Here is a 26288-nt window from a genome sequence, read left to right on the forward strand (position 1 = left end):
TTGGCATCCTGTTATCTCTTGACAACTGTCGAGATGCAGGTGGGGTATGGGTGGTTGTTTCCTCTCCTTTCCTGTTTTTTTCTCTCTTTCTAGATGACTCCTTGAGCATGCCCAGTGTGGTAAGTGAACAAGAAACATACCTTATGGGTGCCATTGGGAGGAGGCGGTTCTCCAGCCATCTCTCCAGCATGTCTGCACCTCAGGCTGAGGTGGGCATGTTACCCAGCCAAAGGTAAAAACATGGGCTTTTCACCTTTCCCATTTTAATAACAAGAGCAGAAATGGCCCAGGTACATCAGAGAGGTGGCATAGTGGAATTGGTGCCAGCATAGTAATGCTAAATTTATTCTTCCTGGAATAATGTTGGACCAAGGGGGCAGGGTTGGAAATAATGATTTTCCAGGGTGATCTGTGTTGTGTAGAGTCCATAAGAACAAGCTGTCATCCCCAGCAACCTTCCTCTTAAACAGTTTCAGAAACACTCTACATTATTTTTCTCTGCTACCACTGAACAGCAAAAGGAAATGTGCTTTTGGGGTATTCATTGAAGCAGGGGACCATACCCAGTTTGTGTAGGGAAATGGGGAGGAAAAAACTTCTTTTTTTGAGAAGCTGGGAAAGAGGGACAGAGGCAGTTTGATTTACTTTTTCTTCCACATGTTCTTTGTCCTTCCTAGAACAGTAACTAGCTCATCACAGAAACTAAATGCTATGTTCAAAGATGGGATTTAATACTGTTTTTAACCTCAAATACTTGTTGATACAAATAACTTTGAATGCCTTATTCCTGGTTGACATGGAATGGTGAGAAAGAGCCTGTTGGTAAATGTTCATCTTTAGAAGATGTGGAGAGAGGTTTTGCATTTAAATGTGATTTTTTTTTCTAAATTAGCAATGTTTATTGTTTTATTTGTCCATGACATAGTTATCCAAGGATATCTGACAATGGATGTACTAATTTATTTTATTTCCTTTGAACCTTTAAAGAATATATTCTACATTATGTCTTGACCACCCCTGGAAGAATCAAACAACATTGTTCCCTCCTCATTCTTGCTTGGAGTTAAAGAAATAACCTGGATAGATGAAGGAAAATTAACAGTTGTGGTACCTACCAGCAGAGATAGGAGAAGTTACACAGATTTTATCTGTGAGTTTTCATAAAAGGACTTACAGGAACTCATTTGACTCTTGAACACCGTTGATTCAGTCCCTTTGTTCCTTAAAAATTAATATGCAAGACTGCATTTTCCTCAATCTTTCACTACCATCTTCAATGCATAAACTTCATAAGAGTCACAGCTGACTGAGAGCAGTGTTTGCTTTGTGCTATCCAAAATCATGGTGATGCTGAGAAAAAAAGACTTTAATTAACACAGAGCTTCTCTGCTTTTTAAGTGTATGGTGTAGCAGGAGAATCACTTTTCATCTGGGTAGGGGAAGGACCAGCTCAGCAAGCATAATCATAGTCCTCAACATCAAACCCTTTGAGTTATGGATGGTCTCTGGGCTTTCAGACTGCCTCACAAATGTAAGCTAATTAATGCTAAGTAATATTATTACTGCTTTCCTGCTGGTAACCCAGCAGACTACTTTCCTTCCTTCTTTCTTTCTTTCTTTCTTTCTTTCTTTCTTCCTTTCATGTTTTTCCTATGGCCTGAGCAGGCTGCTCCTGCCTGATGGCTGCATTGCAGAAAAGCATTGGGATTGTGTCCCTTTGCCAAGACCCTTGCCAGCTGTTTATTTACAGTTTCATTGCACTATGAGACCTTGTTTCCCAGATGTTTATCCTTAGAGTTGCACCAGAAGGAGAGTGGTCTGTAGCTCATGGGAGAAGATCAGCCCTCCCTCAAGGAAGAAGTGGCTCATGGCGAAGGAAAAAAGCTTTCTATGAAGCTGACAGTAAACAGAAATGAAATAAATCAAAATGCTGCAGGAAAATAGCTTTGGAAAAGTTCCCTGCCTTATTTCTTTTAGAAACACATCCTGTTGAACTTCTCAGCTCCCCAAATCTCAGCGGAGATGTAGAAGGCTTCATGCAGTGTCAACTCTCTCTAAAGACAGCTCCTGTTATCAGATGTTCTTTCAGCTCCTCTGAGTCATATATGTGCTGTTGAGCGTGTGAGACCAATTAATGTTACCGTCCTTTTTTTACCTTTTTTATTCCATTGATTTTTTTTCCCTTGAAAACAGAGACAAGCGCATGCTTTTTGCATTTTCTTTCCCTAAATTCTTAATCTCCCTGCCCCTCCTGCAGTGAACCTAATGTCCTCGATGACTCCCCGAGCCTGGCCACTGAGGGCAGCCTCTCTAGGTACAGTGTGAACACTACCTGTCTGTCAGTGTGTGTGCTGGGAAACGAGCTGTTTCCAACCTTCTGTCTCTTCCCCTCACCTTTTGTCACTCTCTCCATCTCTGTCTCTTGTGGCTCATCAATATTCAGGCCTGTAAGTCAAAGGTGTAGCAACCCACCTTCAGTTTTCAGCTTTGATTGCCAATAACTTTGAGAAGGCTAAGGAGAAGGGGAAAGAAAAAGCTGTAGTGTAAGAAGCAGCAGGCTGGCCTTGGGGTTTTCCCCTTGTTTAACAATTGCTTGAAAGGCATGAGAAAGATGATCCATGAGGCATTAGCTGTATCTTGTTATAAGCATTAGTCTGATGGCTTATGTAAAATGGAGACATCTGTTTTTTCATTCATCTCACAATGCTGTCACCACAAAAGACTTAATATCAATCTGAGTTTTTTACCATTCACTGATAAAACTAGTTATGGTAAGTCCTGTGGAATATAGTGTTTTGTGGGTGCTTTACAATAATTCTCCTTAGTTTTGCGAAGCATTTTTAATTCTCAAATGACACCTTAGAAATCTTGCAGGTGTACACCATAAATACATATCTAAAATGGCTCTGTTAGTGCTGGAGTTCAGGTCTAGCTGTTCCTCATTACCCATAGACAGGGGACCAAACACAAATGGGTCAGGAGTGAACGTCAAAGGGAAGGCTGCACCTTTAACACCCAGATCCGTCATGTTAATCATTCTCCCTGCCCTGCTGCTGTGCTCCCGCCTCTCAACCCATCCTCTTGAGGCTGGAGAGCTGTTGTTAGTCCCAAGAGCATCTCTGTTTTCTCCCAGGAGAACACGGCCCCATACATTGGCAACGTGGAGGGTAACTCGCTATTTCATTCCTGCACCAGTGGAAGCTGTGGATATGTTGAGAGGCGTTTGTGTGAATGGTTTCTGCTCCATTAGCTTGGGTTTTCGTGTTGGTAGTGGCTTTTTGGGATGGGGACAGGCTGCTGTGTCTGTTTGTTCACTCTCCTGAGCTGACAAAAGGAGAGTTTATCATCAGTGCTGTCACCGAGCTCATTCCATGCAACATGGTGTCCTTTGTGTGTGTGAACCCTGCTCTGGCAGACTGGCCTATGATGGGTTAGGAAAAGACAGCAGCTTCTTGGCAGAGGCAGGAGTACTGTTACCTGTTTTTTGACAAAGTGAGATGGACTGCATGGTCATCTGAGCTAAAGAGGTGAAGAGAAATCATTCAGTCAAAGAACTTCCATGTTGTTCCTTTAGCAGCACTAAAAACTCACTACGGTTTTTTAAGAGGATAAAGGGGAAGGTCTGTATCTGAGCTAAGGCCAATAATGACCTGATACTTGGTTACATCAGTGTTGGTTTTGAAATGTTTTGATCTTGTTAAGTAGGGGGTAGCCACTCCTAATTACAATGGTGAGGCTAAGCACTATGAGACACCTAAGTCAATAAATGTGTTCAAACACAATAATTTATTATGAACCCTGAAATGTAATCAGCTGCACAATGGGTTCCTATTAATTCCTGTCAGAAAAATTTTCTCTAGGGACCAGGACCCCATCCTCCACCCTGCTCTATGGTACAGAGATCTCATAAAGGAAATGGGTGAGCAGATGCACTTGGGAGTCAGTTCTGCTGAGGTTTATTATCCTTTTCAAGGAGTGGGCATTAATGTCTTAAGGATGGGCACCAGGGCTGCAAAGCCTTAAGAAGAAATGAAGGCACTGCAAATATGTCTAAAAAGATTAGGTTAGATCTCTGTGAGAATGAAAAGATGTTTCAACTGCATTGTTAAATATGAAAATTGGATTTCTCCTCTAAAGGACAGCAGTAATAAAGCAGATGTTGCAGAAGCTTATTCTGCTGTGGGGATTATAGGGCAGAGTTAATTTGTTTTTACATTCAAGAACATTAGTTCTGAATAAAGCAGGCTTGAGTTTTTCTGATGTAACTTTGATTTTGGGTGGTGCACACTGATAACTTTTTAGGATCACCTTCTTAATTCACAGGCTGGTGTTTATTCATAACTGAGATAAAGAAATAAACAATATTTACTAGGGACTAGACCCTTATGGAAGGTAGGAGTCTTAAATAAACTAAACAAATTGTGACAAATACAAAAATAATAAAGTCTGTTTCCCACTGTTCTATAGCAATTAGACACAGCCTTGAAGAAAAGCAGGGAAGGCAGGAAGGGGAGAGCACTGAAGTGCTCAGTCAGTTTGGGGTACAGGGCTGAGGAGCATCTTGATCTGTTGTGGTTATAATCCGAGAGGACAGCGTATTTTCCCAAATCAGAAAGGAAGAAGGTGAAGCCACTGTAATGGAAATCTGTTGCACAAACACATTTCTCTGTAATGTTTGTGCCTATCCTAGCTTAATGGCTCCTACCAGGAAAAATCAGATTGTATCCACATTGTCAGGGCAATTGCAGCAGCAGATTTAATGCTAACTGGGCTGGGACATATCTGGAAATACAATATATTTAACCCACTCTCCACTGTCTTTGTCCACTAACCCTCTCATTCATATGCCTAGGGACACAAAGTGTCCACCATGGTGGTGTGGCAAGCATGTACATCTCTTTAATAGACATTGAAACTCGTTGCTTCCTTTGTTTTGTTTTGTTTGTTTGTTTTTGTTTTGTTTGGTTGGGGTTGTTTGTTTGTTTGTTTTGCCTCCATGGTTTTTCTTGTAATTCCTGAGCATCACTTCTTTTACTTGCCAACCCAACAAAGTTTGTTTTGGCCCCCACTGTGTGACTGCACTGTCTGTCATTCCTTGTAGTGATGGCAGCATGCATCCATAAACTTGGGTTGGTTTGATCTTTGGCTCACCTCTGCCCTATATAATGGGAGTAACATTAGTGTGCGAATAAACCCCTGACAGAGATACTCAGAGAGTGACAGGGCATCTTTGTGTTGGGCAGGAAAAAAAAAAAATCTTGTTTCTTATTCCCAAATAAATGTGGCTTATGTCCTTTGGAAAAACTGTTCTTGTAGATCAGATTGCCATGGGTGGGGGAAATACTCTGTCAGCTGAAAAGGCACTTGATTTGGTGTTCCTTGGCTGGGTCCCAAGGGCTGTCAGAAAAACAGTGTATTCCTGGTCAGGTCTGGTAAACAAAGAGAGACAGAAAAGGAGGGAGGGCAGGCTGCATAAAGCCAACCCTCTGCTGCCATGCTCCTTTTCACAGAATCAAAATGGGTAGTTCTGTTCTTTGATGTGAAAAGAGACCCTCACAAACCCTTATGAAGAGAAAGCTTATAGCTGAAAATTCAGTCACTCAACTGCAATTTGTGGTCTTTATCATTCTCTCTCGCTCTCTTTCCTTCTTCAAAATGTGGGGATAGAGAGCAAAAAGCCACAGCAGGACTGTGTTGTGCACAGGCAGCTCTGCAAAACTCAGCTGTTCTCAGGTCCACCATTTCCCTGCAATAGGTATCTGCAATTTTAGCTTGTAAGGTCATCCCAGATTATACCAATTTGTGTTATGATTCAGTACTGGAAGTAAATATCCACCAGGTCACTTGACTCATGTCACTTATGTTATAAGCCAGGCTGAAAATCCCAGACTCCATCAGGAAGACACAAAGTCCATCTTATTATTTTTTTTTTTTTGCTTGTCTATTGTTTGTCTTCAGTGCATGGGAATAGTTTTTATCTCATATACAGCCTCTGTGCCCTCATGCAGTCCATGTTTATCTGTTTTCTAAGGACTTTTTCAAGTGTTTTCATATCACATGTGAAGTGAGTTTGTTTCAGCACTGTTAACTGTTTTGTACTGAATACAGTTGCAGTCTTTCTGCTACAGACATGTTTCCTTACTCACAACTAAGAGTTCCTTCATCAAAAATTGTAACGGTATTTTCAAGCTAGTCCAGTAGACATTTTTTTGCAAGAAATTCTTTGTTGGAATACTAGGCTCTTTCTAGGGTTCCAACACTTCTTCAGCTAATTCCTACTTCACTCACATAGTGGTAACCATCTAGAAATGCAGAATAAGTTTTTATGTAATCCTAGAAACAGAAGATTAAGGAAATTCACCAAGCAATTTCAGGTAGCCTGGATCACAAATACTAAGACTAATTTAAGTGCAGTCTCTTTGCTTTCATAAGAAATGATGTGATGCTTTTGGACTTACCAGTCAAATGTGCTGCAGTCACTGTCTGAGTCAACACACCTCTACTGACAGGAGGTAACTCTAAGGGCTCTACTTATCCCTAGGCAGGTGTTTGTGTGGTGTTTAGGATGCTTGGTATGCTATGGAAAAGCTGGGATATATCTTCCAGGGACTGGTGATTTCATTTGGAAGACCTGTCTAAGGAAGAAAAGGACTCAAATATATATTGTGCTTTTTTGGCTTTGAGCTTGCTGAAGCTTTTCCTCTTTTTCCAAGGCAGTGCAGTTGTGGTGAGATTGCCAAGGGCATGCCCAGGATTACTAGGCTGTAGTCCGTCAATCAAAAGATAAACAGCTTCAGGGTCCCAAGATGTCTCTCTCCTTGAAGTTGCCCACTGTCTCCCCTGTAGAAGTGATAGAAACACATGGATGTGGTTCAGTGCAAAGCCTGGCTTTAGTTTAAATGAAAGGGAGGAAGGAATAAAGCTTTCAGATCAGGTAACCAGACTTTGCCCCTGTCTTGGTTTGAAAGACAGGTGTCTGCCAAGGGAAGCAGGAATTTCCCTTGGTATGGAAAATATGATCCCCTCCCTCCAGGTTAGTATAACTTTGAAGTTAAGGGGCTTTCAGGCAAAGCGATGAAAAGGAACAGCAGTTCTCTGCTAACACACACAGATATCTGTGTAAGAAGGCAAACAGCCCCAGGCAGGGCCCAGGCCAGGCCCAGCCTCTCTCGGCTGCCGGCACTTTCCCCTTCGCTGCAGTTCCCGTCACGGCCGCCAGGGGCGCTGCTGGCTCCCGGCCGGGCAGGGCGGGTGCGGCGATTCCCCGGTGCCTGCGGGGGGCGCTGTGCCGATCCCCCGGTGCCTGCGGGGGGCGCCGTGCCGATCCCCCGGTGCCTGCGGGGGGCGCCGTGCCGATCCCCCCGTGCCTGCGGGGGGCGCCGTGCCGATCCCCCCGTGCCTGCGGGGGGCGCTGTGCCGATCCCCCCCGTGCCTGCGGGGGGCGCCGTGCCGATCCCCCCGTGCCTGCGGGGGGCGCCGTGCCGATCCCCCGGTGCCTGCGGGGGGCGCCGTGCCGATCCCCCCGTGCCTGCGGGGGGCGCTGTGGCGCCGCGCTGTCCCTCAGCGGCGATGGCGGACAGGCTGAAGGGGGAAGAGGGGCTGCAGCAGGATCCTCGGAGCAGCGGCTGGAACGGCAGGGCAGGCTCGCCCAGGGTGGCAAAAAAGAGGCGGCAGAAACTCTGCAGCTGCAGCCACGGGGTGTCCCGGCAGGCAGGGAGCGTGGGTTAGAGTGCAGCCAAAAAAGCCCGAGGCAGCGGCGGCCGGGCTCCTCCACAGCAGCTGCCATATGCACCCTCCAGGAAGGAAGAGAGGGTCGGGGTCCCAGTGTTTTCCCCACCCGACAGATGGCAAGGGTCCTTTCCAGCGAGGCAGGCTGCCACTAAGGTCCCAGTTCAGTGGTGGCTCTCATGAGCAAACACTCAGCTGGGGTAGGAGAAAACGGGGCAGGGCTGGGCCCTGGCAGCAGCAGTGAATTCCCACCACAGGAAGCAGCTCTGCTGTCCTCCTCCGAAACCCAGAGAGGCAGGAGCCACGCCAGCCCCTTTTCCCCAGCCCAACTGCGGTGGTATCTCTGCCCCTCCAAGGGAAAACCCTCATTTAAGAGAGTGGGGAGCTGCACCCTTCCCTTGGAAACTTCTCTTGTAAGTATCTAAGTATGGGTTGTTAGGGTTTCTTAGCAACAGATGGGACAAAATTCCATGAGAGAAAGAAACAAAAGGAAAAATCCTGAACCCCAACAGCCCCAAAGCAGAGCAGGAAACCCTCCATGTTCTGTTCTGCCAAACCTTGTAAAGACAATCGGTAAATTCTGCTAAAGTGAAGAATGAGCTGCTCAGAAGACAAAGCTTTTTAAGCCTCTCCACAGCCATTCTCTGACTCTTGTCTGACCATGTCCCTAGGTTTGTCTTCTTCCTCCACCCCTGCATGGTCAGATGATTAGCCTTCATTCCCTTGGTGGTACTGACAAACTCCAGGGAGGTCCAAGGGAAGTATCTACGGAAAAGAATGTTGTTTTCCTTGAGATGAATGCATGCCAAAGACAAAATGCATTGCAATACTGAGTCTTGAACACTGTGTATACCAGCTATAGCTGGAAGTTGCTTAAATAGGACCTGTTGCTCAGTTGCTTCCAGTGTGGCTTTAAAAAAGCAGCTGTCTGAGTTAAAAGAAGTCTGTCTTAACTGTTAGTGACTATTGTAGTCATAAGTCTCTCAGCTAAAGTGTTTTGTGACTGCTAAATGTCCAGTGTTTGGAGGAATACAGTGCTTTGATAAAAACGAGGGGAGGCTGGTATCTTTATATTAAGTAGGCTGAATGGTCAGTTGAATGGTAGTATGAGATGGTACATAGCCGAGTGTGTTTTATTGCTGAAGTTTCTTCTAATGTAGGTTTTCAGATATTTTGTGCCAGTATATTAAAAACCAAAAAGCTCTGTCTGTCTGTCTAATTTTTGTTTACTTGTCTCTTTTGTTTGTTAGTCACAAAAAGACTTGAGGCTGCAAGTGTTGAGTGTGGGGCCTTGCTCACATAACTCATGCATCCATTATGTGAATGGATCCTTTGTCACTTTGCGTTTGTTTTTTGGTTGTTGACTTAAATTGAAATTAATTAATTTGAAGATGACAAAATTGTGATGAGGCCATGGAGTCTTATTTGGGAAAAAAAATAGCTTTTACAACATTGTCCTTGAATAAAGGAAAAGCAAACAAGAAGGCTTTGGAGCTAGGAAGCTGATGTTCCTGCCTTCACTGATGTGGCAAAGGATCCAGAGAAAGTGAGTGCTGCTCAGTGGGATGCATCAATCAATGACTGAAAACTGAAATCTGCAGTTATTTATATTTGGATGCTACCTGTGCGTGGCCAAGTCCTGAATACCATGACTCCACCTCCCACCCTTTCCTAAGCCCCGGAAGCCACAACCCAGTAAGACATGTCCCCTCCCATCCTTCAAAGATAGTGCTGCTCTTTGAAGTGACTGTGCCATTAGTGGTTGGTCGATCTCTTGTTTATTTATTTACTTTAGTCCCAGTTGCCAGGACACCTACTAGTTATGCAGCGTGCTTCTGTACTTGGCCTAATGCTGTCAACATCTCACAGGGTGGCAAGTGTGCAGAGCGAGCCAGGACAGCAGAACCTCCTCCTGCAGCAGCCCCTGGGGCGGAAGAGAGGCCTACGACAGGTGAGGACACAGGCAGCAATAAACCTTCTCTCCTGCTGTGTGATTTGGTTTGGCTTTTCTTGTATGGGGCTGTTTGGACACTGGACATTGATGTGATGTGTCCCTTCTACCTAGTTTTTGCTATACTAGGGCAGTCCCTTGACTTAGCAGGAGCCATAGCACAAATCGTAGGTGTGAAGCCAGGCATATCCCTAAGAGAGGAGCTGCCCTTTGTTTTCAATTCCTCAGTCCTGTCCTCTCTAGTAAAATGCAGTGAACCCCAGCTCAGGGAAGAAATGACGATGTCTGGCTCCAGATCAGAAGACTGAAGGATAGCTTTATTAAAACTAAACTATATTGCATTAATATACTATTTAAAGAGATACTATACTATTCTACATACTTCTTACCTAACTACCAACTCTGACTCTCTGCTGAGAGTCTGAGCCACAGCTGGATCCCACTGGTCACTGAACCCAAACAACCTTCACCAGAATCCAATCCAGCAATCACTGCAGGTAAACAATCTCCATACCACATTCCACATGGGGAAAACAAAGGAGCAGAGATAAAGATTGTTTTCTCTTCTTCTCTCTGTACTTCTCCAAGAAATCCTGAGAGACAGAATTATATGTCTCTGTCCAGACAATGTGAATGTCACAGTCCTCTGCAGGCTCTTTTTCTTGTTACAGTTATTAAATGATGGTCACACAACCTGCCCTGCATTACATTCAGTGTTGAAACTGAAAAGGCACAAAGCCCAGAAGTTCATGAGAAGGAAATGTGTGAGCCATGGAAACCTTAAAACACATATCTGCTAAAAGTAGAGTGAGGGGACATCAGAGGTACAGACAGCGATGATGTGTTCTCCTTTCAGAGAAGAAGCTGTGCAATATGTGACCATACATCAGCCTAACTCAGTGTTCCAATGTTTAGCTTCGACGACCGCTGCTGTCACGTCAGAAGACTCAGACCGAGCCTCGGAGCCGTCACGGTGCTCGACTTTCAACCACGAGACGGAGCATCCAGCCAAAGCCAAAACCCTGTGGTAGGGCACTGCTGCATTTCCAGAGCCAGCACTCCACACTGGAAAGTAGAAAATGCTGTGGTTTTAGCTTAAAGGAATAGTAGGTTGTGACTAGCTTATATTAAAGTGAAGTCCCAGCAGCTTTATACTTTTTCCTAGTGCATGGATATCCTATCAGAAATCCACTCCCTCAAAACACTCTGGTTTCTCCAGAGGTGTTCAAGGTCAAAGCGGACATGGACAATGAATGATCTTGCTTCCAAGAGTAATGGAGAATTTAGGAGATGGGTTTCCTCTAGTCAGGATGCCTTATCCAAAACCTCCAGATGTGCAAGTTTGGAAGATGCTGTTGAGAGCAGTAGAAAGAAGGACATGCCATAAGCTTAGCAGTACAGAGCTCTAAGGAAAATATATGTATATGGAAATGAATGTAGGACAGTTTCAGTCTGTGCTGTATGTTTCCAGGAATCAGCACTGCCAAGCCGAGCAGGTGGCTGTATTCTGTACCATCTGAAGTGAGCAGTGAGCTTTGGAGGAAACATCTTCAATAGCAAAGGTTACTTGTGAACTTGCTGGATTTCAGAAGGAGTGTGCTGGGGCAGCACCACTGCTGGAGATGTTTGAAACACAAAAGTTAACAAAAAGTAATTAAAAGCAGGAATGGGAATATCAGTATCAGTTTTACTGTTAAGTTTTTAGTCTAGCTGTCTTTACTCAGTGCTCTTCTGTTATTCCTGGCTAGTGGACTTAGTCTGCAGGAATGAGGGGTTATCTGCTGCACTTTTTTTTTCTTAGATTTTCAGCAAAACCTTGGGCAATTCTCCTTTCTTTTTCTATGCCAGTTTTTCTTTTATATTTGAGGGCATCACATGGGAATTCAACTCAGTGTATTCTTCTGGAATGGAAAGATGGGTGGTATTTTTCTCACCAAGCCATGACAAGCATAGGTGTGCTGGTTAGACTTCAGGAGACCCCAGAGTCTTGCTGTGGCTGTAATGGAAGCTCAGGTCAAAGACTTTCAGATTAGATGCCGATCAGACAGCTTATATAAAGACGGAAGGAACCACAAATCCTGTCTTAGCTGTAAAACCTCCAGGGATTCTCTCTCTTATTTACTTGTGTATTTCTTCCCAAATTGTAACCCTGAGTTTTCTGGGCTTTGTACCCTTCAGTGGAGCAGAAGCGGTCGGTGACGTTCACTGAAGCCCAGCCTGAGGCACCCCCGGCCTGTGCTGTGGACCCGCCGCAGCAGCCGGGCTGCAGCCACAGCAGCCCCCAGGCCGCTGGCCAGCAGGAGCCCCTCAGCAAACCTGTGCTGACTTCCTCTCCTGCCATCGTTGTGGCTGACCTTCACAGCCAGGTAATGTGACTGCTGGGTTTGTAGCCTGTGTCCCTCCACTGCTCCGTGCCAGGCACAGGGAAGCGCTGGATGCATTACAGCACTGTGATGAAAGCTGGCAGGAGGGTAAAGACAGCAAACTCTCCTGTGTTGTGTGGCTGTTCTTTAGGCTGTTTGCTGTCAAGCCCCCTGCTTCTGTAAAGCCGTTCCTTTCCAGGTCAATGCAACAATTCTTAATTTGAAAATATATTTTCGGCATCTTCCCTTTCGGTCTTCCCATCATACAGTGTCCTTCTGGACTCAATCACCAAGGCAAGCTGTCCTCAACAGGTTTTCACAGCTTGCTCCCTGAGAGATGCCCCCTTAAGGAAGGAATCCATCAAAGACTCAGGACTGTTCAAGCACCACATTGCAAAAGAAATTGCTTGTCCAACATATTTCTGTGTTGGCCCCCACTGAGGATGGTGCAGGGACAATTCTGGTCATCCCTTCAACACATCAGTGACACTGAGATAACTTTTATATGCCCAGATATCCAGTGCCTTTTGAGGTTATGTCCTTTTCCATGCACAAATGAATGTTCTCTGTCTTCGGAATCATAGAATGAATCACAGAATGGATTGGACTCATTCCACCGCCTTCCACTAGCCCAGATTGCTCCAAGCCCGTCCAGCCTGGCCTTGAATACTTCCAGGGATGGGGCAGTCACAGCTTCTCTGGGAAACCTTTTCCAGTGCCTCACTATCCTCAGTATAAAGAATTTTTCCTAATATCTAATGTAAACCTACTCTCCGTTTGAAGCCACATGCTAAAAAACATTAAATGAGAGAGTGTTAATGACTCAAATCAGATAAACTTTCTGATCTTTGTAAATTTGACTCATCAGCAAAAATATATTGTTAGGTATAATAGTAAGGGATTTAAAATCTGCAAGTGCCTGGTTCTTTATGGTAAAATGTATATCTGAATGAGAAAATACTTTATAGACCTTCCTTTCCTTTTTCCCCCCTCTCCCTCCTGCTTTCTCTGAGCCTGACCACCAGCTGTCCTCAACTGCAGAGTGAGGCACTCTCTGCTGAGGAGGAGAAGGAAAGAGAGGAGGGCTTGGAATCCCGGCCAACAACAGCACAGAGCACCCCTCCCACCCAGCTCTCTGACACTGAGGACTACACTGGCCTGGAGACCACCAGCCTGCTGCAGCATGGGGACACTGTCCTGCACATCAGTGAGGACAACGGCACGGAGAATCCTCTGCTGGCCACTCACTTCAGCTTCGCACACGTGGAGCTTGGGGAGACGGATGTTGATCTAGATGAATCTCATGTTTAACTCTTGGGGAAGTGCAGTGGTGGGAGGAGGAAGAAAGTGTTTACCTTTCCTTAGAGTTCCCTGCTAAATAGTAACTAATTAAAGCAAGAGCACTTTATTATCCAAAAGCAGGAAATATCTATCAGCCAGTTGCTACAGACTGGCAAATTTCTATTTGTGGGATCTCTTTTCAGTTCGGGGCAGGACCACAGGAACCAAGAATTGGTACAGAATTCTCAGGATAGGGGTGTTCAGGCAAACGTGGTCCATAGAGCCCTGATCTGGCAGCCGTGTACTGTGATCAGCAGCCTCACTGGGTAAGGGGCTGTTGGACTGTGTGAGACAGAGAAGTCTCTTCTGAGACTGTGCCTGAGATTTATTTTTGTAGTGTTTCTGAGAGGAGGGCTACACAGCAGCTGAATCCAAGGCTCTTACACTTTGAAAACAGTGAAAACACTGACAGAAAGTACCAATCTAAAGCTTGATTTTCTCAAGCCTGGGACCATTGTTTTCTAACATGCAGAGCAACAATAAGCACCATAAAGCAATTAGATTTTCTTTTTTTTTTTTTTTTGGCACTGCAGACTTTAGTTGAGTTTACTTTTGTCTGTTAGTTCCATTCCACTCTGTAAAATATTGCCCTTGTGCTACAAAAATATTTGCTCTGTAAAACTAAATTCAGTATACAGCGTAAGCAGGACTGCATGTGCTGTCCACAGACACAGATGGGCAGGGGCTGAGTGGTCTGCAGGTGGTATAAATAACCCACACTGTCCTGCTTTAATGTACTGAGCTATTCATCTCCAGAGTTTAAAAAAATACTCCAAGAAACTACATCTGGAATGTGTGGACCTTCTGGTCCATAGCAACTGCTCCCCTGATGCTGTTGGATGTACGTAGAGGGATTTAAAGTAAATATTTATATATGGTATTTTCATGTTGCTATATATATATATAAAGATATATATGTACATTGTAAAGAAAAAGATGGATATTGCAGGGCAGAAACTTGATGAAAGAATCTATTTTTGGCATGCTGAGATTGTATTTTAAAAGGTTCCATTTTATGTATGTAATGTTCATGGCTGCAAGTGTTAGATAAATGTATGTAACATTTATAGAAGGTGGAGATCCCTGGGGGGATCAGCTGAAGTCACTGCCGAGTTAAAGGGTTTTTCTGCAGCATCATGGAATTACACTGAAATGTGAATTTAGCCATTAGCTGCTGACAGGCAAACTGCAAAATAGCTGTGAAACAAACCATGAAATCATCAGCAATGCCCAAAGATACCCTGGGGAATCATACACTGCCATTTTTGGCTCATGTTAGACTAACTGGAGTTTATAATCATGCCATTATTGTGCAGAGGAAGATATTTTGGATCATCCTGAGAGTATCTAAAATGTGCTCATTACCACTTTGGCTCCTGAGGGCTTGCAAGTTTGACACACACATCATAAACCAGCCTTACTAAGGAGGGAAATGGTATCCTTCTAGCCATCTCCAAAGAAAGGACTTGCAGCTCTCCTCACGGGCTCTGCAATGGCTGTTGCAGTGCTACCCTACGGACGGCTGCCTTGCTGCTGTGGTGCAGCCCACAGGCTTTCCTGGGGCTAAGACCATTAACCACACACCTGGCAGCAGGTTTCAGCCTGTGAAGCCCACGGAGCCTTAGGCTGCGCTGCCTGGCATTTGCCAAACGCTCACATTTGACAGGAGCTGTGCACACCAGTCTGGGCAGGGAACTCACTCACATTAAACCTCTGAAGAGAGCAAAAGCCATTTTTGTCCCAGGTGCTGAGCGTGCTCTGCTACCACTCCGTTGGTGAGAGAAGGAGAATCTCAGCATGTCTTGGGAACAGCAGGGCTGGAAAAACAACTATTTTTATAGTGCACCACTTCTATCCCCCACATATTTGGGGCTATATAAGGTACAGGTGGTGTTCTAATGCAGCTCCAAAGGGTTCTTGGTCTTGTAAGAGAGGTGACAGTGTCCCAACGGATGTCCTGGATAACGAACTGTTTCCTCTGCCGATCAAAACATGCTGTACTGCTTTTATCTCCTTAGTACACTGGAGCCTGTGCCAGCTACCTGTAGGATGCTGCTTTAGAATAGCTCAGCGGTCACTCCAAGAATTGCTAAATTCCAGATGTTAAGTTTTATTATTAACACTGACGCACAAATGAGAAAAAACCCCACCGGTTCGCTTTCAAGTCCCAAAGTAGGCTTGGTCGCTGGCAGTCTGGGGGGAGGAAAGCTTCAGACAGGAGCCGAGTAAACAGCTGGGACACAACGCATACAGAATTCACGGTGCACTTTATAGAGTGACCTGTTCTGCAGAAAATGAGGAAGCATCTTCCTTAATGAAAAGTAGAGGCCTTCCCACAGTACTCACCTCTAGAGATGACAAAATAACTGTGATTTACTTCATTTAATTCCGTGTATATAACGTTCAAGTTTCCAGTTTCCACTGTCACAGGTGACTCCACGGTAGTAAGCCATAGCAAGGACTAAAATGCCTCTTTTTAATGTCTACCCTACTAGAAATCAATGCAAATTATAAACTATGTAATCTGCAATTTAGTTTTATGCAGGTGGCTGGGCAGCTGGCTTTGCTTTTGTGGGATGATTGCTCAGAGATGGCACAGACAGGCCAGCCCGTCAGCCTGACTTCCCATGCTGTTATCGTCGTATCAGTTGCATTTAATGCCGTCCTGATGAGTGGCATACAAAGTACTTTAGGTGGTTCGTGCTTTCCTCCAGTATCTCTGTACCAGAACCGGTGTTATTTCTGCTGTGAAGACATACGATGCTGCTGTACATAGTGTTAGACGCCTTAAGCGCATGTCGTGTTCAGCAATTCCGGCTGTGCCTGTCTTGTCCACGTGTCAGTCGGTCCCGTTGCCTCAACATTTTATGCAAACGTTGTCCCAAGGATTAAATACAAAGGAACGACGGCAAAGGACAGAGTTCTGTGTTTGAGCGTCTTGCGTAACACGGCCGGTGTCTGGCTCTCTGGAGGGTTTCCACACGCGGTTGTGTTCCGGGATACCGACGGCGCTTGTTAATGTTTACCCATCTGCTGCCAGGCCCGGCGCGGGGGTGCCGCCGCAGGGGGCCGGAACTGTGCTTTGTGGGGGACAAAATACGCTCGGTCGGGAACTTAAAGTCACCCCCACAAAGGGTTATTGCTACTATTATTATTATTTCCGCCGGTTTGGGACCGAGGGTGCGGCTTGCGCCGCGCCAGCGCGGCCGGGAGGGCGGAGCAGCGCCCATAGATGGCGGGGGCACCGCCCCGGCCCTCCCACCGCCCGGCCGGCCCGCCCGCCGTCCCGGCAGCAGCCGCGGCGGCAGCCATGGCGTCGGGGTGTCGGATCGGTCCCTCCATCCTCAACAGCGACCTGGCGGCGCTGGGCGCCGAGTGCAGCCGCATGCTGGACTGCGGGGCCGACTACCTGCACCTGGATGTAATGGACGGGTAACGCCGGGGACGGGCGGGAGCGGCCGGGCCGGGCCGGGCCGGGGGCGCGGGGGGCGGGCGGAACGGCCCGCTCCTCCCGGCCGGCACGGGGTAACCTGGGGGCGGGCGCGTCTCTCTCTTCGGCCCCAAGACACTTCGTCCCGAACATCACCTTCGGCCACCCCGTCGTGGAGAGCCTGCGGAAGCGGCTGGGCCAGGAGCCCTTCTTCGGTAAGGGCCGGGGGCTGCGGGGCGCTGCCCCTCCGGCAGCGGGACTCGGCCCCACTGCCCGCTCGCTCTCCCCTTGCAGACATGCACATGATGGTGGCCGCGCCAGAGCAGTGGGTGAAGCCCATGGCAGTCGCCGGTGCAAACCAGTACACCTTCCATCTAGAAGCGACGGACAATCCCGGGGCACTGATAAAGGACATTCGGGAGAATGGGATGAAGGTGAGGGGCGTACACATTGTGCTCTGCTTAACTAACAGCTGCCTTGCTGGCAGGTTCTCTGTGGTGACCAGTGATAGGACCTGAGGGAACCTGCAGCTGTATCTGGGGAGGTTTGGGCGGGATTTCAGGAAAAGGTGCTTCCCCCCGAGGGTGGTCAGGCACTGGACAGGCTGCCCAGGGAACAGTCACAGCCCCAAGGCTGCCAGAGCTCCAGGAGTGTTTGGACAAGGCTCTGAGTCACAGGGTGAGACTGGTGGGGTGTCTGTGTAGGGCCAGGAGTTGGCCTCGATGAGTCTTGTAGGTCCCTTCCAACTCAAGATACTTTGATTCCATGATTTTATGGAAGACTCATTGTTGCCACTTCAGGTGGTCTAGGACTGGCACATGCAGCCCTAACACTGTGCTTGAAGTCAGTCTTCAATTTTCGTGAATTTGGAATTTTTAATTAAAGAAGCCTGTTCTTCCTGCCATGACACCGTTGTGCAATTACTTTCCTGGGTATCTGTACTAGGCTCAGGCCAGTCTTGCCCTAAGGTGCCCTTGGATTTGGCTTCCCTTTCTGCAGGTTGGCTTGGCCATCAAGCCTGGCACTACAGTTGAACACTTGGCACCTTGGGCCAATCAGATAGACATGGCTTTGGTGATGACAGTAGAACCTGGGTTTGGAGGACAGAAATTTATGGAAGACATGATGCCAAAGGTAAACTATGTTTCTCTTTCATTATTTATTGAGCTAAAACTAATTAACAGTAGGGAGTAGTGAAGTAGATAAACCTTTTCCAGATGTATGAGCAGCTGTAGGGTAGTAGCTCAGTGCTCAGCTTTTTATGTGGTTCCTCAGGTTCAGTGGCTCAGGACACAGTTTCCCTCCTTGGATATAGAAGTGGATGGAGGAGTGGGGCCTGACACCATCCATAAGTGTGCAGAGGTAAGAGGTTGCAGCAGAGCAGCATTCTCTGTCTGTGCTGACAGACTTATCAACTCCCAGCAAATAAAGCTTAGGAGACATTTTTAGTTTTCGGAGGGAACCGTAAAACACATTTAATATCAAAATCTTTTTGAGATCTAATTTTGTGCCTTTTTTTTAAATAGTGGCTATTGAAGCCTCCCCTAAGCTAAAGAAGTTTGTTTGTTTTATGTTGATGTAAATAGGAGCAATGTGGTGAAGAAATTACGTATTTGGGGAAGAGCCGTGCATTCTGAACTTGATTTGGGGTTGCGGTTAGGGGTATGTCACCTGTGTCCTACCTGTTGGCACACCAGCCCAGAATTCCCTGGGTGTTTTCCAGGCAGGATGTAGGCAGTGGCTGTGTGGCACGTGACTGAGCAGGGGTTTGCTGTCTCCCAGGCAGGTGCCAATATGATTGTGTCTGGCAGCGCTATCATGAAGAGCGCAGACCCCAGGTCTGTGATCAACCTGCTGAGGAACGTGTGCTCAGAAGCAGCCCAGAAGCGCAGTCTGGATCGATGAGACCTGCCCAAGCCGTGTTCCAGAAGGCTCTGGGCATGCAGGAGAACCCTTTTCTCGTGCATAAGTGAGGGCTTGATGAACACCAACTACAGAAACTTCTTGCTGCTGAACAGAGGAATCATTCCTTCACTGCAATGAAGCAAGCAGCAGTGGGAAACATTCTGGCTGTCTTTCAGGGTTGGAAATGCAATGGTTTGAACCTGTCTCTTGATTTTGTGGAGGCTAATTTTGTGGCACAACTTCTGATGCTGACTGGATTGAACCACAGTCAGTTTGTTGCTTGCTAGAAGAGTGTAGCATCACCACAAGAATCTCTCTTGTGGAAGACTCTTAATCAAACTGCCTTCTGCTGTCTGTATTTTGTCATTTGATCTGTGCATTCCTACAAAACTTTTTCCACTACTGCATTAAACACCCCTTCCTTGGTGTATTAAGTTCTTGAAGCTGTCATAAATAAGTGGGTTTAGGAGTAAGTTTAGGGAAAAGGCAGCTTAAGAGGGTTAAAAAAAATCCCAGTGATGCTAGAAATGTTCCTGTCCTTTGCCTCTGTTGCACTGGAAGTACTTGGCCTATAGAAATCCAGCATCAGGTAAGTCAGTGCAGCATCTTTACCAGATCATGAAGTAAGGAATATCTTCTCACTTACCTTTCAAATAGCCAGTTAAGACAGCTGTGTCTGAAATTCCTGGAAGTGATCAAATTCCTCGGAAGAATGTTGCTTCAATACTCTTCAGATAAGTAAAAGGCTTTTTCATGCTCCACAATCTCCTTGGTTTGTACGTGTGTCTGAGTAAATGATTAAGATGGTAACATACAGAAAGGGTAGCTGCTGAAGAGATAGGTAGATTGAAATGCCTGGAGATGGGGCTGTAAAACAGCTCGTGGAACCAAATAGTCATCAGTCCTTCAATTTGCTGTGTCCACAGGCCTGGCCTGTTTGGGCACCTGAAAGGTGAGTTACAGTGCACTAGAGGAAGACTGAGCAGGGCATTTTCAGGCAGACCTGTCTTCCATGGCTCTAATTAGCATTGTTGGCTCTTAAATATTTCATGGTGTTCTGTGTGGCATTTTTCCCTTTAAGCTGCAATTACAGAAGGGTTGCAGTCTGCTGCCTTGGGGGGCCAGGCCAGGAGGCTCAGCAGCTGCAATTTCCAGAGGGCCAGAGTCAGGTCTGTTCTCCTTGCAGCAGCTGCTGAGGCAGTGCCAGGGCTGGTGCAGCTCCTCGGAGCTCAGGCCCCGTGAGGTGCCCCACAGCAAGGGGCAGTGCCCTTGGTGAGCAGCAGAAGCTAGGGCTAGTTCAGACACTCTGCAGGAGTATCTCTAATTGCTGAACTACCACATTTTTTCTGCGTGGTTAATTGTGGTTTAGGTGAACAAATTTCTTCCTGTTTCCACTCGCAACCCCATTTGGGAACTAGCACAAGAAAAAAAGGAGTTGTCTGGACCTATTGTACCGAGAGGTATTTCAGAACAGATATGCCAAAAGCAAGCTTGGCCATGAAGGCTATATCCCAAGGGTTGTTGAGTGTGTGTTAGAGTAGCTTATCCATGCTTCTGGAAAGAACCAGTGTAGAGTTTAGTGTATGCATGACAGTCATGGCTCTGGTAGCTAAAATGCAGGCTGGACAGCCACCAGCTGAAATGAAAATGCTGGTTCAGGATGTGGAGTCTGGCTTTTCATGCTGTTGAAAGCAGTAGGATAACAGCTGTAGTATACTAACCTCCTGCAGTCAAGTGTAAGCTGGATTGCAAGGGTAACCAAACTATTTCTGTTGTTTTCCTGATTAATTTGGGGGCGACATTTTAGTTTCAAGACTGTTTCAGTTTCAAGACTGTTTCAGTTTCTCACCCGTTTCAGTTTCTCAGCCGTGTCCATTTACCAAAGTGATCTCTTTGGGGCCTGTTTAGGCCTGTCCTTCTGTACTCAGTAACAAGCCTTGAGTCCCAGGACTGGATCTGAGTGCTGACATGAGAACCCAGAGAGCTGCTTGCATGGTCTCCCCAGGGCTGAATAAAACCCCAGGCCCATGAGATGCTGCAATCCTCTCATAAGGTTTCAGCAGTCAGGGAGGGCACAGCCTGTTGTATTGAGGCATGTGGGCTAGAGTGGTCCAGAGTGATCCGACAGCATCGGTCTGTCTGAACTGAAGACAGGATGAAAACAATTTGGACAGGGCCAAGTCATGCTGGGCTTGCACATGTGCTGCACAGAGTGGTACAGCCCACAGTCCTGAGATAAAACACTGTAGGAGACACACACAGAGCTTAGTTTTAATAGGGTTTAAAAATTCTTATTTGTACTTACATGCCATTCAGATCCTGGATGCAGAGATGAAGCATTTTAAACCCTCATAGCAGCAGGAAGCAGAACATAAGTGGTGTTAAAAAAATGCCTTAACTGAACATGGTAAATAAAGCACATGGAAAATGGCTTTGTGCAGCTGCAGACACCTACTTTCTTGTGTGGGAGGGCCTTGCTGCATTAGGTTTTAAGTTGGTTTTTCACAGTCACTCTCTTAATACCTTCAGCCACAGCAGTAGGTCAGCACTAACAGCTGTTTTCATAGTTTAACAGCCAAAGAGAGGTTGGGTTTTTTCTGGGGTTTTATTTTCTGTTTAAAACTTTGAAAAGGAATGAAAACAAGCAAGGGATTCTGCACATTTTACGGCTTCAAGGATGAGCCTGGCCCTGAGGCCTCAGCCTGCTCCCACAACAGGTACAGCTTCCTCATTACACCAACATTCATGCAAAACTGAACTGCCTGGAGGAGGGAGCCCAGCTGTGCATGACATGGGCTGCAGGCAGTAAAGCAGCCTACCAGTGCTGATTGCAGCTGCTTGTAGTAGAGGGACAAATGAATGGACAGGGCTGGTCCTGGAACCAAGGTGATTTCATCAAGGTTTTTAAGCCTGTCCCAGTACTGAAAGGGGGCTGCTGAAAAACCAGGTGTCTCTCTGTCTGGAGCCAAGGCACAGAGTAGAGACAGAGAAGGCAGGGCACAGGTCTGCAGCTTCTTGAGAATCACCTTGCTTGCCATATATACACAGCACTGCCCAGCTGGCCCTGCCCGCTGGAGGGATGCTGGAGGTGGGCAGGTGATGGAAATGCAGCCTTTTCCTGCCACATGCACATATCCTGCTCAACTGCTGGCAGAGCCCTGTGCACCACCACTGCATGGAACAGCCCTGTACTGTTCTCCAGCAGCCACATTTGCTGTCACAGGCCTGGCCAGCTGAGAGACAGCTGCTGGAAAAAAGATTTCTGCAGTGAGTGGACTGGGGTAATGACCAAATAGACATTTTACTTCTGTCTTGGGCCTGCTCAGCCTTTCTCTAACTACCCTTTTTATTGCTGTCTCATGAAGCAATAGCAAGTTCCCACAAGGGCTGGCAAGCCCATAGAAGGGACACGGCTAAAGGGGTTCCCCTTGCTCAGACCACTACCTGCCTTGCAGCCCCTGCAGTGGACAAGGAACCCAGCAGCAGCTTTAGCCCACACCAGGCTGACCCTGCAGCCACACGACGGTTTGGCACTGCAGTTGGGACCTGAACTGCAGTGCAGGGATGCTCTGCAGGTCCCCAGGCTAACCAGACTGGGATAACAGAGCTCCTCTGACACAGGGAAGTCTTTGGCCTCCTTTTTAACACCCTTCTGTTTCCACCCTCCAGTAAAGAAAAACCCTCCTGTAACAGATTGGATTGTATTTCCACTTCCTGGCAGCACTTTCAGGACATGGAAGACAGCTGGCCTGGTTTACTTGATCTGTCCCCTCTCCTAAAGTGCAGGAATTCCTTCCTCCCTCTGCCCCAGGGATCAGACAATACAGGAAACCCACACCTTACAACAAAGTTGGGTGAGAGCTGGTCAGACCAGGCTTCCTAATGAGTAGATAGGGGTATGGAAAAGACCTGCAAAACATCTGAGACACTGACCTTTCAGAAAGTTTTTCCTGGAAGCAGATGCACATGCAGGGCAAGACAGCACACACCTCTGTACTGAGGCACTGAGAGGGCCCTTGGTCTCACAGCATAAGTGCAGCATCAGTACCACAGCAAAGCTGCAGTGGGGTTGCACGCCAAGCAGAGCTCTATGCCAAGAGGAAGTATTGCTGCTACTTCCTCACTTCTAAAAAGCCATCAGATTCAGACTATATACAACATATATAGAAATAACTTTTAATTAAAAAAAACACCTTGCATCAAAGATTATTGTATCAGACATTGAGGCAAAATTCAAATTTAAGACAAACCAGTGTTAAAAAAGTGTTTAAAAATAATCAGAATGTGCAATAAACTACAATGTAGCAATAGGATGTAGTGTTGAAACTTTACTGAACTGTTTTCATAGGCCCAGTGTGTATTTCCTGTCATTTTGACCAAAAAAAAAAATGACACTAAAACTAGGTCATCTGTCCAGTGTCATTCCAGATATTACACATGGAAGAAAACTGCACGAAAAACAGAGACCCCTATTAAATTGCCTTCAACTGTCCCACACAGAAAAACTGCCCGTTGATGGATTACACCTACGTTCAATGTTTAATCTTTGTTAATACCTCTTGGGATTGCAGATACATTCCAAGCTATGCTATTCAGATGCAAGTTTAAACAACTTGCATTTGTTTTCTCACTGTGCATGCATTAGGAAATGAAAAAGCTATCCAGAATCACAATGGAAAGCTTTGGGGCTTTTTTTTTATTGCTCTTCAAGACATCAATCATCTTTTCCTTTCCAGCTAGTCACCAAATGTTGGCATACTTATGAGACTCTTACAAGGCACTGTACAGAAATTGGAAGAAGACTTTAACATATTTAAAGCAAAGTATTATGAGCCTCATTAGCTACTGAAGGACTAAGGAAGTAAGATGATCCAAACCACAACATTCCATGGGCTGTGTCACTGATGTGGCTCAACCCCTCTCTCCTCCTGTCTTGTCTCTCCCTCCCCAGAGGCCTGAAGCAGAGACCCTGCTTCCCCCTGTGTCAGATACATTGACTGTGGCAATGCAGTGCCTACTTCTACCTTATTGCTTGAGGATTTCAAGGTGAAACGTGCCAGGGAGAGCCATGACTTAAGCTAGATGCAAGGCTTCCAGATCCCCTGGTTTGAACTGCTGGTTCTCACCTACCCTTACCTTACACGTGCAGTTAGAGAGACAGGATTTTGCCCTATGGTCATGCCACACAGGAGAATAATCTGAGGCTAACACTTATCCCCACTATTTTCAAGTAGTTTTTCTGTGTTCAGTTGAAGTTGTTGGATAAGGTAGACAGCATCTCCTGCTGCACCAGAGTCCACTAGAACCAGATATGAATTTGAAAACCAACAAACAAAGAAACAGAAAAGGATGATTATTGACAAATGTGGCAATATGACAACAGAAAGTGAATGGTGCCAGCAATTTATGTGCGCCCACTCCCGACATTGGGAATATTAGACTTCCAACTTGAAATAATTACTTTCTCTTGGGTTTCAGGAAGAAGAAAGTGTTGTCTTTGGGATTTATCCTGCCTGTTACAAAGCAAGAAAGAAAATATATTATACGCAGCTAACATAAAGGTTTTGAATTGTGCTGTCATATGCTGTGTGAATGAGAGATTTTACCTTCCACTTCCCTCCACCTTAATTGGCTTTCTTAATGAACCACATTATTCCCTGTCACCTTTGTTTCCTTGTATCGTTGCTTCCCAGGCAAAGGCTTTTGCAGTCTTCTGACTCTTGGGTAGATTGTTTTCTTGGTGGATAGCCATCGTCTGGCAAAGCAGTGGGTGTGCCTGGAGTGCAGGAAGAGTTGCTGGGGAAAGTTGCACTTGACATTTCAGTCTGATTCGTTACTTGATCTTGGCACAGTAAAGCTTCTACCTCTTCATCTTTTAGTGGAAAAACTCGAAGTTCCCACAGCCCAGACTGAAAGGAAGCAGAAGAGTAGGAGTGAGGGTGGAAAAGGAGTATAGAGGACAAAAAGGGATTTCAGTTGAGTCTGAACTGATTAACTGTGTGCAGAATCATGTGCTATCAAGTAACAAACAAGTGTCTTTCTTTACAGTGTTTGCAGGGCTCTTCAGATAAAGAATACAACACTGCCAGGCACCAAGACGTAAGCTGGCTGCATAAGGATTTGAAGTAATAATAGACCTACCCTTGAACACGCAAGGAAACTCTTTTCCACAGTGCCAAGCCATCAGGATGCCTAACCCCCTAATGACCAGGCCTGTCTGGAACCTTGGCCAACACCCCTGAAAAAAACCCCAGCCTGAACCCAGTCCTTCCATATTTGCCTCAAAAACATGTGCCATGTGTACTGAGCAATGAAACTTTTACTTGTTGACAGATCTGGGGTTAATTTACAAGCACAGCAATGTAGTTCTAAACAGGAGTACTATGTTCAGTGCACATTAACTAGACTGACAGCCTGAGATTCTGATCAGTGAGATAGGAGTATCTTCAGGTTTCTTTGCTGAAAGCTACTGGAAGCACCCACCTTCTCTTCCTGGCTCTCCCTGCAGAGTGGTGCCATCCCTGAACAAACAGAGCTGTGGGCTTCCAAAGCTGGGTCAGGAGCAGGGTCAGCAGTGCAATGGTCTTTCTGCACCACGTCCTGGCTGTGTCGGCCATCAGCATTTTTGCTGTAAGATCTAGTGCAGAATTAGAAATGAGTTTTAAGAGCAACTCCCTGACCTTTCACATTGCCATGAGCAGTTCACATTTTCTTTTCAAAGTGTTCAGTTTCTCCTTACATGCTTGCTTAAACCAGAAGAGCAAAGGAAGACTGGTGTGGTTCTTGACCTTGTTGGCTGGAGCCAAAGCAAAGCACTATGTGGAGGAACTAGGTGGATAAAATGGGTAGGACAGGCACACTCTGGCTGCAGACAGCTAGTGACTGGTGCCACTCCTGCATCTTGCTCTACATGCTCACCACAACTGTGATTTTGGACAAAAGAAATCTGTGAACCACAGGCTGTTCCAGTCGGGAGAGTGGCCTCACCCACAGGAGCACGTGGGGTCCAAACTGTCATCACTGTGCCACGTGCAACTTGGGAGACAAGTCCTTGGGCTCCCTTACCACTTCTGCTCTGGACTCAAGTGCAAAGCAATCAAAAATGTAAGATTAAAAATGTTGACCTCACTTTCAATAGAAACTTAAACTAGGTATAAAATAGTGGTATGCATCTGAAATGCCAGGTAGAAGCCTGACCTTGCTCATGTCAGTGAGCAGTTTACTTCTGAATTCAAGCAGCACTAAGATTTTACCAAGGAGTTCAGTTTCAAAATTAAGGTACATACAGAACTTTTTATTTTTCAGTATACTTTCTTAAGTTGGGAGGTTTTATGTTCAAAATTGCTTAAAATAAATTCCTCAATATGGCTTAGCTCTATTTTTATCCTGCATTAAAAAAAGCTATCTTTGACTATTTATTCCTAGTGTCATGGTTCACTTTCAGACAAGAGTAGACACAAGCATATGATAAATACTAGAAAAAGTTATTCCAACATTTATAGGCTGCTTTTTGCCCTGGCAGACTGTGAAGTGATTTATGGGAATCATTTTCTCAGGGCCAAACTGCAAA

General features: G+C 46.0%; 3 protein-coding genes across 25 annotated transcripts in view; 2 read left to right on the top strand and 1 right to left on the bottom strand.

Annotated features, from left to right (window-relative positions):
* Positions 1-14136, top strand: part of UNC80 (unc-80 homolog, NALCN channel complex subunit) — a 124795-nt gene extending 110659 nt beyond the window's left edge. For 12 of the 14 annotated variants that reach the window (XM_068196445.1, XM_068196446.1, XM_068196455.1 and 9 more), the window contains 6 exons: positions 94-232; positions 2258-2314; positions 9598-9679; positions 10595-10706; positions 11858-12045; positions 13084-14136. In XM_068196445.1, the coding sequence (XP_068052546.1) occupies positions 94-232; positions 2258-2314; positions 9598-9679; positions 10595-10706; positions 11858-12045; positions 13084-13353 (848 nt within the window). In that variant the 3' untranslated portion in view covers positions 13354-14136. The remainder of the gene's footprint in view (positions 1-93; positions 233-2257; positions 2315-9597; positions 9680-10594; positions 10707-11857; positions 12046-13083) is intronic. The other 2 variants (XM_068196450.1, XM_068196457.1) reach the window with 1 other exon arrangement.
* A 2503-nt stretch (positions 14137-16639) lies between these two features.
* RPE (ribulose-5-phosphate-3-epimerase) lies at positions 16640-19152 on the top strand. 3 transcript variants are annotated; one of them, XM_068196469.1, is made up of 6 exons: positions 16640-16815; positions 16949-17028; positions 17108-17247; positions 17813-17947; positions 18089-18175; positions 18600-18725. In XM_068196469.1, the coding sequence occupies exons 1-6, from the start codon at positions 16694-16696 to the stop codon at positions 18609-18611; spliced, it is 576 nt and encodes a 191-aa protein (XP_068052570.1). In that variant the 5' UTR covers positions 16640-16693; the 3' UTR covers positions 18612-18725. The 3 variants fall into 3 exon arrangements, with proteins under 3 accessions (XP_068052570.1, XP_068052569.1, XP_068052571.1); XM_068196468.1 differs by having other exon boundaries at positions 16642-16815; positions 18596-19152; XM_068196470.1 differs by having other exon boundaries at positions 16647-16804; positions 18596-19152.
* A 3728-nt stretch (positions 19153-22880) lies between these two features.
* The window catches only part of KANSL1L (KAT8 regulatory NSL complex subunit 1 like), a 62760-nt gene continuing 59352 nt past the window's right edge, over positions 22881-26288 (bottom strand). For 6 of the 8 annotated variants that reach the window (XM_068196462.1, XM_068196463.1, XM_068196460.1 and 3 more), the window contains 2 exons: positions 25202-25355; positions 22881-24627 (listed from right to left, as the gene is read on the bottom strand). In XM_068196462.1, coding sequence (XP_068052563.1) covers positions 24379-24627; positions 25202-25355 — 403 coding nt within the window. In that variant the 3' untranslated portion in view covers positions 22881-24378. Of the gene's footprint in view, positions 24628-25201; positions 25356-26288 lie in introns of those variants that run through there. The other 2 variants (XR_011000992.1, XM_068196467.1) reach the window with 2 other exon arrangements.

This window comes from Anomalospiza imberbis, chromosome 7, assembly GCF_031753505.1.
Source record: "Anomalospiza imberbis isolate Cuckoo-Finch-1a 21T00152 chromosome 7, ASM3175350v1, whole genome shotgun sequence".
Taxonomy (NCBI): domain Eukaryota; kingdom Metazoa; phylum Chordata; class Aves; order Passeriformes; family Viduidae; genus Anomalospiza; species Anomalospiza imberbis.